Raw genomic sequence first — 17,996 nt, 5'->3', positions numbered from 1 at the left:
GGGTGAATGAATGAGACAGTGAGTGGGTGAGTGCGTGAATGAGGGGATTAGTGCAAGAATGAGTGAGTGGGTGAGTGCGTCAATGAGTGCGTGGGTGAATGAACGAGACAGTGAGTGGGTGAGTGCGTGAATGAGGGTGTTAGTGCATGAATGAGTGAGTGGATGAATGCGTCAATGAGTTCGTGGGTGAATGAATGAGACAGTGAGTGGGTGAGTGCGTGAATGAGGGGGTTAGTGCATGAATGAGTGAGTGGGTGAGTGCGTCAATGAGTTCGTGGGTGAATGAATGAGACAGTGAGTGGGTGACTGCGTGAATCAGGGGGTTAGTGCATGAATGAGTGAGTCGGTGAGTGCGCGAACGAGTGAGCACGCGAGTGGACGAGTGAGTGCATGAATGAGTGCATGAGTGAGTGGGTAAATGCGCAATTTGGTGAGTATGTGAGTGGACGAGTGAGAGCATGGGTGAGTGCGCGAGTGCGTGAATGAGTGGATGAGTGCGTGAACGAGTGCGCGAATGAGTGGGTGAGTGCTTCAATCTTGATTTGAATGAGTTTGCCGAGTGCTTGCGCGAGTGAGCGAGTGCGAGTTCAGCCGGCGCCGAAGTTACCTCTCGTCGCAGTTGTCATCCCTGTAGCCGTCATCAAAGACGAAGGACTCGTTGGTGTATCCTCCCTGCTTACTGCCGTTTCTGCTGCTGCACCCTTGCATCCTGAGCGGTCTGCGTGGGCTTCTCGTCTTGCAGCGGCTCACGCCGCCGGCACCACCGCTTCCCAGCTGCCTCTGGTTGAGCAGCATCTGAGCGCTGGCGTATGAGCATAAGTGAGGAGTGGAAATTGGGAAACTCTTGCACTCGGATGTTTTTTTTCGTTTTTTTTTTGGGGGGGGGGAGGGGGGCGATCTTCCGCACGGTCTTTCTCAAGAGCTCACGAACAACTCGATGGTTGTCAGCTGGACATCAGGCGACGAGCGAGTGCGAACAACGAATTGACACATCTGGTCTGAATTTGTTTTTTTTTTACTAAAAATTGCAGTCCGAGCTAGTTTCGTGTGAATGTATTTATTTATTTATATCCAGTCTATCTATGTTACTATTTATTATATACTGGACCCACGGCAATGTGTGCACACAGGTGCGTGCGTAGTCTCAGCGTGGATCACGCAGGCGCAATGGGACCCGTGGCCGTTGCGAGCTTCGCAAAGCTCTGCCGCCGCTGCTGCTGATCATCATCAGCAGCAGCAGCATCGATGGTAACGGCTCACACGCGGAGGGCGCTGTTGGTTGACGCGCTGTGAGAGTGGCAGTGTTGACATCTGCTGGACTGTGACCGTCATTGTGGGTGAAGTCACGCGCGCCACCACCACCCACACCCCCGTTTCTGCGTTCTCTCTTTTGTTTGCATTTTGACTGCTTGTGTTGTGGTTATTGCAAACATGATGCCTTGAATAAAGTTGTCAGTTTTTGTGCCAGTTAAAAGGGTAAAACCTATTGCTATATCTTGTTACTGGCAAAGGAGGTCTCATAATGTATATGCTCACCCCGAGCCCTCAATACTCTGATAGTGCGCTGTTTTTGAGTTGTATGCCTTTTGGCGTCTTCTGGTCCAACACCAGTGGAGACTAGGCGCTAAGAAAAGCCGTCTCGGGTGTGGACCAATGAAATTTCAAGGACAGTGCATATTATTATCAGAGTTGTCTCTTTTGTTTGCATTTTGACTGCTTGTGTTGTGGTTATTGCAAACATGATGCCTTGAATAAAGGTGTCAGTTTTTGTGCCAGTTAAAATGGTAAAACGTATTACTATGCGTTGCTGTTGTTGAACAATTCGCATTGAAAGACCTCATCAGGGTTTCATGGAGCTGGTAATTACCGTATTGCGATAGTGCCGTATGTGTTACTGGGGCTAATTGGTTGCGCCTATTATAATTAAGAGAATGGCTTTTGTTGGGAGCCACAAAAGTCATTGTTTTGTATATTTATAAACATGCGCGCGGAGTATTTGGCTTTTATACATTTCAACGTGATTGGCCACTTCGTTGAGTATTCATTTGTGGCCCAGTGGCTTCTGAAAAAGAGCTACATAGTTCACAGTGGGCTTTAGCTGGTAAAATTAAAAAAATGTGTTTAGTTTCATAATCGAGGTTTTTTTTGGGTTAGATCGCGTAAATATACAAATGTGTCATGAAAACCCGCCACCACCCGACACAGCCAACTAGTAAGGGTTGTCACGTAAACAGAACGTGGCCAATTCGTCACTAGTACAGTCCACAATTACATGTTGTGGCTTGGCTCTCCAACACACCGGTGTGCTGTACTAGCGCGAATTGGCCACGTTCTGTTTACGTGACAACCCTTACTAGTTAGCTGTGTCGGGTGGTGGCGGGTTTTAACAACACATTTATACATTTGCGCGATCTAACCCAAAAAAAACTATTATGGATGTTTAGTTTCGTTCATTAATTGTAGTTGTGTTGCACGTTATTTCTTTTTGGCATTGGACGGGGTCCCACATTTTTTGTTATGGAGCGTGCTTGCCAAATAGCTCCTTGTAATCTCGATGCATTTGTTAAGCAAGCCTGATTCTGCTGACGGGACTCAGACGGTCGAGACCGGTCCAGAGTTTTGCTTGATCGCTTAAACCAGTGGTAATTATTAACTTTGACAGCAGCTCTGCGACCCCTTTGGGTTCTCAGTCGTTACAATGTTTTATGTTAATAAATACATAGGGTTTGATTAAACAAAGCAGTTGAACTTACGTCCCCATGCTTAATTGGTGATTTCGATTATTTACCTTATAAAAAAAAACATCTGGCCATGCCTCGCACCCTCAGAAAGGGTATCTTGCACCCCTAGGGGGTGCACGCACCCCAGGTTAAGAACCACTGGCTAAAACGAATGCTGCTTTTAAAATATTGGTCTGTAAAGCGATCTGGCTGATGGACCGGGCGTATTTGCTATATTTTTTGGAGAGACAATGAAGTTCCTGCCTACGACGTTTTTGCATTGAACCATTATTCTGTCGTCACATCCACTATCCTCACATATATCCAGGGACTACCATACGCTGTCGTGACCCATAGACTTGCATGCAGAGTCATGGACATACACATTCACGCACACTCAAACTTTATCAATCGATAGAGTTACGTATTGAGAACCGTAGACCTCTTCAATGTAGAAAGTATTGTATGCGGTACAGTTCATTAATTTGTATAACTTGTCTTATAGATGTGTATAAAACCTTGTTTGCAACCAGACACAAGTTAGGGGTGAGTCTTACTTTCCGGAGTGTCTTATGATCCGAACAATACGGTGCATTTGGTTATTAACCCACAAAAAATGCAGGTTTTGAAGTGCGATCGATGTACGAGATCTCGCATTTTTTTGAGAGAGCGCCATCTGCTGTGAGCAATTTGATCTTAGTTTAAGTAACATTTACAAAGCGATCCATTTATAGTTACAACATGCGACCTCCCTAGCCAGTATCGAAATATAAGAATAGGTTTTACCGCAGGAAAGGGTAAAGCCTATATATATTATAACAGAGAGCTCAATGCTATGTCAATGTCGCTACACGTCCCCCCACCAATTTCAACACACTTATTCATATTTTAACTATCTTCTTTGGAATATATGAATGGACCACGTTAACGGTTGCAGTTTTCAGTCAGCTATTGTGGAGCAAGGGGGGCATTGGAAATCAATGGGATATCTAAACAAATGGATCACCTTGTACACGTATCCGTTTTAAACCACCACAACATGGAATGTGTATATACATCGTTTCTTGTGGCGTTCCATCATACTATGGGCCTTCCGGGCCAATGTTCTACAGCAAAATTTGTAAAAAGCGGGCACATTTTGAACTGGTTTCATCCTCCCTAACACTGACGTTAAACAGTGTTAGGGATGATGGCCGATGGCCAAGCGTAACAACGGAGTGGCAGCCAAAGGAATGGAACGCATCCCAGAGCAAGCCCATCGAGGAGATGGAGCGGTGAAATCAGCTCGCGTAAAGATGCTAGGTGTGTCCTTGCATCGCAGACTCAGCAAGAGGAGGAGGGCGGCTTGGGGAGGCCTTCATCCAGCAGTGAATTTACCATAGCTGCCGCTGATGATTAGCACGGTTGGTTACATACAGGGCGAAAGAAGTTCAACATACATACATGATTGTTATTCTTTGGGTCTTTTCGGTAACGCCACGTAGATAGTGAAATAATTGTAAAAAAAACACAATTTTTTTACAATTATTTTTCAATACAATTTTTGCACAATTATTTTTCTATCTACGTGGCTTTACCGAAAGACTCAAAGAATATGAATTCCTGCAGTCACGAAAGCTTTAAGTCAAGATTGTACATGATTGTTATTAACATCAGTGCTGCTCGCTGATACGTACACAGCAGGACTTGATTGCGACTCAACAACGAATGAACAAAACACGTTTATAACAAACTAGATTTGAAGTTTTCGTGACTACAGGGATCCATACTCTTTGGTTCTTTCGGCAAAGTCACGTAGGTAGAAAATAAATTAAATCACCCCTTTTGCCCACTTCAGCGATTGCTTCTTGCTGTTGTTATCACACCTGATGACGGACGCTTGTGTTGCGCCCGCAACGTCTTGATTTAATTTATTTTATTTTATACCTACGTGACTTTACCGAAAGAACCAAAGAGTACGTTTATACCAATGTCAATTTCAGGTGATGTTTATTAAAAGTTTTTTTTTACTTTACTCAAAGACATAATTCCGTGAATTGTGCATAACGAAAAGGATGTCAATGGTGACATGTTTTACAATTTAGCATCGCCCCAAATGTTTATTCATTATGACTTGTTTTGCAAAGTGGAACACATTTTAAGGTACGTTAATTTGGTGAATCATTAACGCGTCAGAACAATTTGTTTCAAAGTGGAGTTTAAATAGTAGCTTGCTAACAGATGCTCTTAACGCTGCTGATCATGTTTATGAATACAAAAAATGCGTATAATTACATATTTACATCTTCAGCCACGACACGGCCCACTTACAATTTACACACGATGAAGCGTTCACAACGTCAAGTTTTAGTATATGCTAATTATATTAGAAATAATGATAATTAGGGGTGATAAGTAATGTAATAAAAATGCAAAAATGTTAGGATCGTGGTGATTTTTTGGGGTTAATGGATTCATTTTTACACACCACAATGCATACAATTCAGACACTTACACCCATATTGTATGCAGGAACACATCACATTGCAGTAATAAGATATTGAGATTCAAACACTGCAAGGAAAACAAAACGTTTGCTTTCTAATGCACCATCCTAAAGAGGCCCAGCAATATGTCACGAGAGGTTAATTAGGTCACAATCACACCGAGGGCCAGTGGGGTCAAACGAAAGCACACGCACTTGTAATGCCAGCTTGTTGTTGACCAGCTTATAATTGGGAGTGTTTGAGATTTGGTTTTAAGTGGGTGTTTTTCATCAGCCAAAAAGATGCCGTCATTTGCATTTTCGTTTGGATGGTCGCGGGGGTTATTAGACCATACTTCACCACACTCATCAGTGTGGGTTGGCGAAGGTGGGGAGCACAGACGCGGGAACATAGAAGCGCAGTCAAATCATGGATGCTGCTGTACTGCCCCCTGATACCCACCACGTAAGCCCGCAAGCCCTATGACAAGCTGTTTAATGCATTGTGGTCACTAATCCATGAACTATTCGGGCTCATTTCTGCTTATCTTCAGAGATCTGATGAGATTGGGTGCAGTGCGGGTAACTTGATCAAGATATATTTTGTATATGTTTGGTTTTAGACGATTATTTTATAAAGTATGTAGTATTTCTCCATTATCGGCAACATTAAATAACGTATTTACCAGTGGTAAATTGGCAACATTGAAATTCAGGAAAATTTATACTGTATGTTTTGTAATTGAGCATGTTTAATACCTCTTGATTTTAAGTATTTTATCTGTTGTCCATAACTAAGGGCACATTAAACATGTTATTTATTGCGTTGGCCATAACCAAACATATACGAATAACTTTATAAAAATATTGTACAAAAATCAAGCGCATATATGAAAAAAACTAAAAGAGCAATGCCATACATTGGCGAATTCGTACTATCGGGGCAATTAATCTGTTAAGTTGATTAACTGATAAACATTTAAATGTACTATTTTGTGGACACGTTTTTTTGTGGTCGATTCCAGTATTTGGAGCCCCTTTAAACATTTCTGGCACACCAACATCCTGAAGGCTGGCAACCCCCCCAACAAGCCACGCCCAGCGTACGTTCATGTCGATGACGTCACCAAGTCCTGGCCATCACCTCCCGTCCAGCGGGCTACACCTCTAAATGTTTTAGTGTTCTATTAAGTCGAGTAACCGAATGGATAATCGATTTTAAATAATACAACGTGGAAATCTTAAACTACACACGATGCTATCTAGATTTGAAGTTTTCGTGACTGCAGGGATCCATACTCTTTGGTTCTTTCGGTAAAGTCACGTAAAGTATAAAATAAAATAAATTAAATCACGATTGAATTCGTGATTTAATTTATTTTATTCCTACGACGCTATTCCAGTAATCGTGGGCAGGGCGTCTCGAAAAGTCTGCAGCAATAAATTATTAATTTTTTTGAAATACGTCGACTTCTAGAGGTAAAAAAAACCTTTCATCTGGCAAGGTCGCCCACTATCAACGCCACTGGCTCATTCCACGGACGGTGTTCGCTTACCAACCAAACCAGACAAATGGCAAGCGTTGAGGATGTAAGTGTCGCTCATCAACGTTGTCTGCTCTGCTCGTGGAAACCAACAGAGTGACGTGCGTTGATGAATAAAGTCTTACGTCGTGTTGGACGTGTGTGTGTGTGGGGGGGATCTTTTTTTTTTAATTTTAATGCCACCCGGCGTAACGCTTCTCGAAATCCGGGCAGAACGTTCAGGAAAGGCGTAAGGATGCGACGCGGCGATTGCGGCCTTGGTGAAAGATCGAGTGGAGTTTTTGTGCCCCCTATTTGACGAGACTTAACCTAATTATTTCGTTGTTATCTTAACGGTTGGCTGTTGTGTAGTTGCCATTCAATCGACGGGTTAATGATGCGTTGTCCGTGAGCAGCGCACACACACGTGCGTGTGTGTGTATATATAGCGCACACACGTGCGTGTGTGTATGTATATTGCGAACACACGCGGGCCACTGTTGTGTTCAAACAACCGACTGTTTAAATCGTCACTTCATCATTCACAGGGACAAATAATTTCCAAATCACCTGAATGCTATACGTTGCTCCGATATCTAGAAATATTGTGGATTCCCATGCATGTACAGTACGATATTGTGATGGTCGATATAACGCACAACACGTGGTTGTACTACTACAGTACGGTGTTCTACAGGGTAGTCCCAGATGTCTCGTGATTCAAAATTAATTGACCCCTATCATTTATTTTCTCAGCATTTTGCATTTATGTTTATAAATAAACCTCACTTTGAAGAGAAAAATGCATTAAGTATGAGATAATATAATGGGGGGGGGGGGATGGGGGTGGGGGTCACAAGACATCTGGACCATACGGAACAGAAATTCACTTCGTTCCAAAAGAACTCAAAACGGGGAGATGGAGCGATAATTTTCATGGGGACGACTGCTGCCGTTTACGATGAATTGTCATTAAAAAAAATAATAATTGGTTCGTACGTTTTGAAGGTCATGAACTATTTGCACACATCGCAAACGACTGTTAGCGACTACCGTACATGTTTCCTCGACTACATAATGAGCGGCAGAGAGAGCTAAGCGCGTGCCATGGTTGGTGTTCTTCACCAGCCGGCACTGACCAGCCGGGTGAAGTATGGTCAAATAACTCACTCTGCACCTGCACGGTGTTGTGATGCTCGTATCTAGCAGTGGAATGCCAAAGGTGCTTTACACATACATGCTCTGCTGTTGGTTATTGACGTGTTAAACTATTTGCGTGTTTCATTTCCACCTCTTGGAAAGCACCTTGAATCAACGGGAGTTAATACTTCCTCTTTCTTACCTGTACCCGACTCTGCTCTACATGCTCTTTGTCAATCCACTGCTGGATGATTGCCTCTTCACGCCGAGCGGGTCATGGTGGCTATTTGACTTTGGGCCACCCATCCAGAATCAGAATATGTATTTATATTGGAGGAATCCGATGAGCTGTGCCATTGGTTCTTAACCTTTACTGCAGCCTTACACCCCTTGTGGGGTCTCAGTCGTAACAAAAAATGTATAATGGTCATAAATACATTTGTTTGATGAAACAAAGCAGTTGTACTTAGGTGCCCTTGCTTAAAAAAAAGATATGGCATGTCTCGCACACCCAGAAAGGGCATCTCCCAGCCCAGGTTAAGAACCACTGAGTTTTACAATTATTTTTCACAGTTGTCCAGTAGGGGGCGGGTCAAAACGTAACAACAACAATACAAAAACTACGATAGGAATGTAACGTATAGGAAAGGTAAAAAAAATCGCTTTAAAAATATACAAGTGAAACTAAACAATGTTTTATCTTACCAGGTAACTGGGCTATTCACTTATAGTTTCAGAAGCGACCTGGGCCACATCACTGCTTGCCTTTCGAGATCTGACGAGATTGAGCGCTGTCTTGCCGATTGCTCTATAACAGGACAGTCATGGTACAGTACTATTGTTAGCAGTGAATCCTGAGAGCCCAAAGGTGCATTTGTCCATGTGATCCGAATGCATTCAAAGTGAATACCCCTTTTCTACTGGCACATCCTAGCCAAGTCAGGGCCCTCACAGTATGATCTTCCACTGGTTATTTGCCGAGCTGAACTCCGAACCAAATGGTGATACCCTGGCCTCACAAAACATCTGAATCTGGCTCCGGACCAATCAGGGCCACGTCCAGCGACGTGTTGATTGGGTGCGACGTCATTGGCGCGGCTCGCCTTCTGCAGTGGAAAAGCAATATGGTGCTTGGTCAGCTGGGCTGGTTCGAAAGGGCTACCCAGTGTAGCTCTGTTGCACAGAGGAAAACAGATTACGTTAAGAATTAGCTGATATTTTGGCATCTGGTTTTCCATAAGCAAAGCATTGCACGTGAAGACTAATTGATAGGGAATTAAAGTAAAAAATATACAGTGTTGCAAAGTAAAGCATATTTTGAAAATAACACAATGGAAAATGTATGCAAATTGCGATTGTTTATTTTGCCTTATTTTCTTATAATACTTGCAAAGGAGTCTTATTACATAATTAATTTAAGATGTATGAGATTTGAATGTTTGAGTTGTAAAACTTTAAATGTTATAATATTCCAAACCATTTGAACATGTTTCAAATTGCCATTCATTTTTAATGTACATTTTGGCAACCACGCTCGAGTTAGCACAATTTTAATTCATCATTAGCACTGGAAACCTATAACAGGTCTATCACAAAAAAAATCAACTGTTTTTGAATGAGGCTGATAGCAATTAACCTTAAGTTGGCACCGTTGAAAATGTGCATTTCAGGGACCCAATTACTTAACCTAAAGTTATTGATTGTATCTCAATTACAGTGAAGTACTTCCATTTTTGGAGATTCTGCCATGGTATGATCGTTAGCACACTAACCATTAACTGTGGTATAGGATGCTTGTCCAATTCGATGCCTGTTTTTCGGTATTTGAAGCAATCGACCGGTTTCTTCATTTTATTCATCTCTCTCCACCCAGCAGTAAACATTGGGTACATGACAACCAATTGGCAGGTTACGTGTGGTGGGGTAAAGTGTAGGTATCTCCCACCTTTTCAAAGACGTTTGTCTAGCGTGGAAGAGTAGGCCGAATACCTTCTGGAGGGGCTCTATCAAGTCCCCAAGAGTTGAGATCCCTTCTGCCAGCAGTGGCATAAGCAAACAATTGTAGGGCTGCATCTCTACCTTTTGCTCCATTTATCAAATGTGTGCAAATTGTATTATGACCCTTTTGGAGTATTTTTTCCCCTTGGATTTCATTGCTCCTGGAGTTATAATTATAAGCTATTCCCAATGACCATGACAAATGGGCTTGCAAACACAACACTTGTGGGAAATCTTTATATAGGACAGCTTTGAATTTTTTGTGAGCGGTAAAGGCATGGATCTCGACTATTGTGTAATATTTCATGGAATCCTTGACTCTTGTGACAAAATGATAGTTTCTATTCTCCCAGTGTCTGTCTTGCTGGCAATCATTCTATCCCGTCAGCTTTTTGAAATTGGAAAAGCCAAAGTTGTCTTCTGCTCAAAAGTGCATAGGGCAATGAATATAAGGGACTTTTTTAAACTTCCGGACGAGTTAGGCTTCAGAGGTCTGTTCGTAAGTCTATTTGTTCACAAGTCCAACTTTACTGCTGCTGATTCCAAACGTGCTGTACCGCATGTACACTAAACACGGGGAATGGCTTTAAAAGTTGTATAATATCCTGTACATGCCTCTGGTTCTTCATGTTCTGCAGATGTAGATGCCACCACCTCCATCTATTGCGCGGCGGTTGAATTTACGACTCTCGGTCCGAACAGGCAACTGAACATACGGACATGTTTGTTCGTATCTCTGAAAGTTCGTGAGTCCAATGTTTGTAAGTAGAGGACTCCCTGTATACTGTCTGCAGCCTTGAGCCACATTCCTTTGGTGGGGGCTAGTCTCTGTATCGACAACCACAGTTAACTTGCAGCAAAGTGCTTCTCATTATCGTTCGATAGATTGTTCCTATTAATTGTGCGGAAGCCAATTTAAGAGAGGTCACCCCAAGTGGCAGCACATTAATTTGTATTATCCACACGGAAAGCAAATAAGATAAAGTGAGCGACACATCATATTATCCCTTTCCTTCAGTTTGAAACAATGAAAATCAAAATGCATCCAACATTTTATATTATATTTTTCTTCCGTATGGCGTATGAAAAGCAACTAACAAAGTAATATTTTGGACATTGTGAAATTATATGGTCCATGGCTTGCAGTTTGAAGCTGCAGTCGTACAAAAGACAGTCTTGTGATTTTCCACTTGTGCATGTGATGATGATTAATGATAATGAGGATGTGGAAGCTGATGTTGTTCATCATCATGCTGCAGTTGTCACCATCGTGATATCATAATTCCCTTAACAGGTGTCACAAAGAAGCTCCCAGCACATGAAGCGACACGTTGGGCATCTTGCCAAACAATACACGGCACACCGCAAAAACGCATCGGAGAATCGATGCGTCGTCACGCACAACAAAGATAAAGATCCCCCGTATAGCATTAACGGATTGTTGAGGCAAATGCTGTTCACGAACACCTGTGAAGGCCGGCAAGGTACACGAGGGGGTGGGTAGCCAGCACCACACCCGACCGCCCTTGTCTCCCCAGTGTTAATGTTTGCACACCGCACCAGGTACTCATTGGAGGCTGAGTCGACCTAGGGGAGGCCCAGAACCGGTTCAGATAACTTTCACCGGCGTTGACCATGAGCGGGAATCGCACCCGGATTTCCGGATTGGTAGCGCAGCGCGCTAAACGCTCTGCCACCGCTTCCCATCGGCGCACACGGGCACAACTAGCACATGCATTTCTGTTCTCTGTGTTTTTTTTTCGTTCTGCAGCTCCTGTTGGACCAGGAGGAGCTGAAGAAGCTGTTGGTGAGCGCCACCCGGCCCGCCGTTCAGGAGCTGCTCAAGAAGGAGCTGCGCAGGGTGGATCGTGAGGCCAGCAGTCGGGCGCAGCAGAGCAAGGCGGCCGACGCGTCCCCCAAGGCAGCTGCTGCTGGGCCACCCTCCACCACCAAGCTCAGCAACTATGGTGACCTATAGAGATGCATGCAGTACACATACACGAGCAGGGGGGGGGGGTCAGACGATATATAAAGTTGTCTCTGCGACACCTTTATACCTTGAGTCATAGCCGATTGTCACAGCGACGTTGAGCCAGACAATTTTCCATGAGAGCGGGTGAGATGATAACACAATAACACGACACCTTGCTAATCTCGTCAAGGAGCATAAACCATCACACGGTCATCCGCGCAAGTAGCTTTTGGCTAGCCATCGAACAAAGACGGTCACTGCATCTCGCGCTTCAGATGCACTTCTGCGGTCATCTTCCAACCGATATTACGAAGCCACTGGAGCAATGCACTTTTAAATCATCTAGATTGGATTAGCATCGTTGGCTACGTATGGTGTGAAAGAAATTCAACATGCATAAATACGAGCATTGCAGTTCACAATAATAGTAATACAGGACAACTTGGCCCAATGCGACTTTATCGAATGCGTATTTCGGCTAAACATGGTTTACTAAATTAGGTTTGTTTTCCGGAACACGGGTGATATTTCGGCTGTACGCGGTTTGACGCTGCTAAGATTTTCATCTCTGCATCGAAAAGTAGTGCCGTGAGAGTGCCGCATCCGTTGGAAGGTGTGAATGAATCGACTGAGAACGATTTATTTACCATGTCTGTATTTGCGAATGTGTTTTTTGTGCGATAATGCAGCACACTCGACACGCATTACGCAAATGTTGCCGCATGCATCTAGTTAGTACAGTAGGTTCTGCCACGTACAAATGAGCACAATACGTAATGAAACAAATACAGCCCTGCATCGGTAGGACTTTTTCGTTCATTAAAAACTCCGAACATCTCGTAAATACAGTAAAACCTTAGATTGCGAGCATAATTCGTTCCAGAAACGTTTTTGTAATCGAAAGCACTCGTACATCAGTTGTGATCACGTGACGCTCGGCAGACAAAGCGTATACGTACTACTCGTATTGCAAGACCTCGCTCGTTTATCAAATTAATATTTATTTAAAAATTTGCTCGTCTTGCAAAACACTCGCAGACCAAGTTACTCGCAATCAAAGGTTTTACTCTATAATTAAAAAGTATTAAGCTTAACCCTAATGCTATTCTCGTAAGTTTTTTTTATGTGACTTCTCTGTTCACGAGGGTTCCAGTTAACGAGTCAATTAAATGACTCGACACTTGGGTAACGAACATAAGTTTAGCCAAACATATCTCATGACTAGCTGAACACTATCTAAATAACACCTATTTCTTGTGGAAAGGCGACTTCTATAAACAAAGGGAAGGAGCAGCAATGGTATCTCCTTTGTCTCCTGTGATAGCGAATTTGTACATGGAAGATTTTGAAACAAAAGCAATAGCTTCAAGCACACTAAAACCCTCTGCTTGGTTTAGATATGTGGATGACACATAGTCTGATAAGTGAAATTGAACATACTCTTTGGTTCTTTCGGTAAAGTCACGTAGTAAGAAAAATAATAGATCACAACATTTTGATCGCGACACAAGCAATCGTCATCAGGTGGGACAACCACAGCAAGAAACAACTGTTGAAGTAGGCGAGAGATCTGCCGTGGCACGAGGTTATATAGGCCTCGGCAGTACAGTTGGGGGGGGAGAGGAGGTGGGGGGAGAGAGGTGGCGGGGCAGAAAGTGGACCCCGCGTCACCTTTTAGAGAAATCTGGCACAGTACATAAAATACATAAATTAATTTTCTCGTACAAGAGATGTATTACCGAAGCTATCAACAGAAGGTGTGTACTGCATTAATTGCACTTGTGGCAAATGCTATGTTGGGCAAACAGACGAATGATCAGCATGAGACTAAAAGAACACCAAATAAATATTAAATACTCCCAAATACAACTGTCAGCAGTAGCAGAACACGCATGCCAACAAGGACACTCAATACATTTTGATAATGTTGAATTCTGTGCAAAACTAGTTACTACTGGCCAAGACTAATTAGAGAATCTATCGAAATTCAAATGCATGCCGATACAGGCCACCATGCTTCAATAGGGATTACTGTTGGTATGGCTATTTTAGTACACACAGTGAACACAAGTACAATATTAATGTGCCCGCATAATGCGCATGCACAATGTACGTTGATCATTTACTCCCACTTTACGCAAGAAGAGTGCACAAGTGTTGTCATCACCTCTACGCCTCTAGTTAAGGAATGCAACAGGTGGACTTCTCCACAACTCTGGCTGTCGCCTGATGGAGCTAGTTGTAATTACTGGCGAAACGTCGTACTCAGATTGTAAATGTTGTGGCTTGGCTCTCCAACACACCCATGTGCTGTGCTAGTCACGAATTGACATGTTCTGTTTACATAACAACCCTTCCTAATTGGCTGTGTGGGGTGGTGGCGGGTTTAACGACACACATATTTACACGCTCTAACCCAAAAAACCTTTGTTATGCATCTAGCTGTCCACTCGTTGAGGATGTCAGGTCGACGGGCGCCTAGATGGCGAATCATCAACGTTAAAGTGACTGTGTTAGGGGCGATTGTCGGGCTGGAAAGTCAGTGTTAGGGGGGAACCGTAACAGCTTGGAGTGTCCTAATTTGTTCTCTCTGGCGCTTGCAATGCTTCGTATAGGATGGGACCAGTCGGAGAAGTTTCTGAAGGTGTACGTATCCCTGGAGGGTGTCCAGAAGGCTCCCTCTGAAAATGTGTCTGTGGAGTTCAAAGAGAGGTGAGCTTTGTATTATCTTGTATATTTAGTATTCTTATATTCTCCCAGCAGGAGGCAATGTTGCATTGTGATTTTTTTTAGTTCGTGAAATGTTGACCGTGACGCCGGGTCGTATAGCCGACTCGTTTTTGTGACAGTTTCCAACATCTACGGTGCAGCAGACATCCTGTTTTTCGGTTCGAAAAAGGGCAACTCTTTCTATGATAATATTTTTCACTTCATCTTTTGGAAATGCTGGCATAGCAGTCTCTGGTATTGTGCATACATTTATTGTAAATATTTGAGCATATTGTTTCAGTGAAGCTCGTTTGAAAATATTTGCTGGTTCAAATAAAATATTTACATTATCCCTCACTTCATTTATGGTAACTCTTTATTCACATCGATTTTCTATTCCCTCTCACCACCATTAAGTCTAAATACCCGTACGAACTAGTGCCTGTCTTTTCATATTTCCCAAATGCATTTCTACGGCCAAGCGATGTACTGTGCTGAGTGCTTTGCTTTGCGTTATAAAGTAAAAAAAAAAAATCTCCAAATGTCTAAAATGTATTTTCCTTGGCAAATACATTTCATTTCTGTTATGCTAAAAAAATAGGTCGTGCTTGAGTCGATTTATTCCATGCTGAGAGTGCAAACATGTAGTCGATTAAAAATGTAATATTTTGGCAATGTTTTTGTTTCATTCCCACACCGCAAACACAATTTGCACCACAGCGAGTATAATTACGGTTAATGGTGGAATACGCATTCGCAAGCAAACGAAGAGCTTGACTTAAAGCTTTCGTGACTGCAGGAATTCATATTCTTTGGGTCTTTCGGTAAAGTCACGTAGATAGGTTCAAATAAAATATATCACGACGTTTCGATCGCAACACGAGCGGTCGTCATCAGGAAAAGTGGGGTTAGTGTCTGAAGACAACTGATTTCAGCGACCGCGGCGGCGGTGGGCTTTCAACCAATCACAGGGCAGCCAGGCAGAAATTAGCATGTCAATGCACGATCGCCCAGCATCCTCCGCGGCGAGCGTGCCAAGGTGGCTATGTTAATGTGAGAGATGAGCATGTTAATGGGAGATCGTGAAGCAGCAGCAGCCTCGAGGATGGCGCGCGAGGTAGCTGTGCGAGTGAGAAATTTAATCTGTTAACGTAAAAAATCAGAGAGCCGAAAATAACAACTAACATCGGAAGGTGGGTAGGCTGGAAACATCACAGCCCGTTATGACTTAAACTGGTTAATAACGTCCTTGTGTTGCGATCGAAACGTCGTGATTTATTTGATTTTATTTCTACCTTCGTGACTTTACCGAAAGAACCAAAGAGTATGCTAATTTCTGGCTGGCAGCCCTGTGATTGGTGGAAAGCCCACCACCGCCGCGGTCGCTGCCCACCACTTGCATTGGCTGCTGGCATTTGGGCTACGCCCATTTCAAGGGAGGATGCTGGGCGATCGTGCATTGACATGCTAATTTCTGCCTGGCTGCCCTGTGATTGGTTGAAAGCCCACCGCCGCCGCGGTCGCTGAAATCAGTTGTCTTTAGACACTAACCCCACTTTTCCTGATGACGACCGCTTGTGTTGCGATCGAAACGTGATTTTTTTTTTTCTATCTACGTGACTTTACCGAAAGACCCAAATAATATAAAAAACGAAGAGCTCCCTGTAATATTACGCCTCAATCGTGAGAGTTCACATTAATGATGATGGAACATCGTGTTTCGGATGCCTGTCACGTTTGCGTTGCTTCATTTTGCCGCGCGACCCAGATGTACGATGACCCGCAGTGCTGTGATAAGAGCATGACGCTATTTCACTGCTTCTTGCTCATTCAAGTGAAGGCTTTTAGAGGCATACGCTCATTAAAACTCACGTTACTATCCTGTGTTGTGCTCGCACCATGATACACTGAGTTTCCTCAATTTGTTCCAACTAAGATCGCCCTGTTTTATTCAATTAAGGTAAGCGAGTTATCGTTTTAAAATGTTGTTCTTAAACAGCCACTACACGCACATCGTGTATTGTGAGCAATGTGCTCTTTTTAAGGTAAGTTGCCCCATTGTGACTGCCTGTGTTTGCATGGAATCTATCACGTGGAGCTCATTTCCACTTAATATGTATCCAATGCTTCCTAAAAGTATTTATTCAATACATTGTCAAGTTTATATTCTTAGCTCTTTCGGTAAAGTCACGTTGAAGGGAAACAATAAAATAATAAAATATGTATAAAACAATAAAAATTCTCACGACGTTTCGACCATAACACAAACGGTCGTCATCAGGTGTGTCGGTTTGCATTAAAAATAAATAAATTAATGCAAACCGACACACCTGATGACGACCGTTTGTGTTATGGTCGAATCGTCGTGAGAATTTTTATTGTTTTATATATTTTATTATTTTATTGTTTCCCTTCAACGTGACTTTACCGAAAGAGCTAAGAATATGAATTACTGCAGTCGCGACAGCTTTATCTCAAAATTTGTTGTCAAGTTTGTCAATTTATTTTTGGTTAACCCTTTGGTGCCTTTCTGCCACAATTCTGCCACCCAAAGCGCCATCACATCCGTTGCACACGTTAGGATAAACGATTCTATACAGTTTAAAAAAATATAAAGTTGGAAAGAAAAGTGTGTGGCTGCGAGTTAGTTGTTGCATGCATGCGTATAGAGATGTGTTTCGAGTTGTGACTCGAATGCAGTGACGGATTTGGTTGCGCGTATTGCCTCGGGGAGGCTGTACGTTTTCTGACGAGGGAGAATTTTGTGGAATGACGTCTAAACTTGTATCTGTTTTATTAAATTTCTACATCAAGCAAGTGCATGAGAGTAGGCCAGATATCCTCGAGAGGGACTCTACAGCTCTCTCGAGTGGAGGCATTTCCCCCAGCAGTAGCATGAGCAAGGAAATGCAGGGCTGCACCTTTGACAATGCATGCATCGAATTTTGCATGCAACATTTGATAAAATAATCTATGATGAATTCAAATTTTATGTCGGTGTTATTTTTAGGTTGACAAGTTGAACACTATTCTAATAAATGACAAATGTACAATTCAAACATGGCAAACAAAGTTAGACAAAATGAATTAATTCTTGAATCCTAATGAAACCCTGCATTTTGACGATTCACTAGAATGTCACGGAAGAGCGAGGTTATTATGGAGAAATGTTACCCTTTTAAAATATAATTGAAAACAGTATAAAGTACCATAATTTCTATATGAATAACAAATAACATTTAACTTTTTTAGTGTTTTAAGAATAAAAAATGTCCAATTGGACAAATGGTAGTGTGAGCAATTATGCAGTGCTGTGCTTATAATTTATGGCGAAGCAGTTTATTTTTTGACAAAATGATCGCATTTTTTAATGGTAATTTCTAATTATATTCTGGAAGTAGATGCACTTTGTTAAATGAAATAGGGACTTATTTTCCACAGTGCACATATTTCATGTGGATCCTGTTCGT

The 17,996-nt window shown here is 42.6% G+C and overlaps 2 protein-coding genes across 2 annotated transcripts in view; one reads left to right on the top strand and one right to left on the bottom strand.

Annotated features, from left to right (window-relative positions):
* The window catches only part of LOC116953115 (potassium channel subfamily T member 2), a 224,074-nt gene extending 222,871 nt beyond the window's left edge, over positions 1 to 1,203 (bottom strand). Inside the window, exon 1 of the mRNA XM_032972962.2 lies at positions 608 to 1,203. Coding sequence (XP_032828853.2) covers positions 608 to 795 — 188 coding nt within the window. The 5' untranslated portion in view covers positions 796 to 1,203. The remainder of the gene's footprint in view (positions 1 to 607) is intronic.
* A 5,352-nt stretch (positions 1,204 to 6,555) lies between these two features.
* CACYBP (calcyclin binding protein) overlaps positions 6,556 to 17,996 on the top strand; it is a 125,545-nt gene continuing 114,104 nt past the window's right edge. Inside the window, exons 1-3 of the mRNA XM_032973058.2 lie at positions 6,556 to 6,774; positions 11,617 to 11,812; positions 14,433 to 14,529. Of these exons, the coding sequence (XP_032828949.1) occupies positions 6,757 to 6,774; positions 11,617 to 11,812; positions 14,433 to 14,529 (311 nt within the window). The 5' untranslated portion in view covers positions 6,556 to 6,756. The remainder of the gene's footprint in view (positions 6,775 to 11,616; positions 11,813 to 14,432; positions 14,530 to 17,996) is intronic.

The sequence above is a fragment of the Petromyzon marinus genome, chromosome 50 (genome assembly GCF_048934315.1).
Source record: "Petromyzon marinus isolate PM22_M1 ecotype Great Lakes invasive population chromosome 50, UKy_Petmar_22M1.pri1.0, whole genome shotgun sequence".
NCBI lineage: Eukaryota > Metazoa > Chordata > Hyperoartia > Petromyzontiformes > Petromyzontidae > Petromyzon > Petromyzon marinus.
The sequence above is the reverse complement of the archived record's forward strand: the minus strand, read 5'-3'. Positions and strand labels throughout refer to the sequence as shown.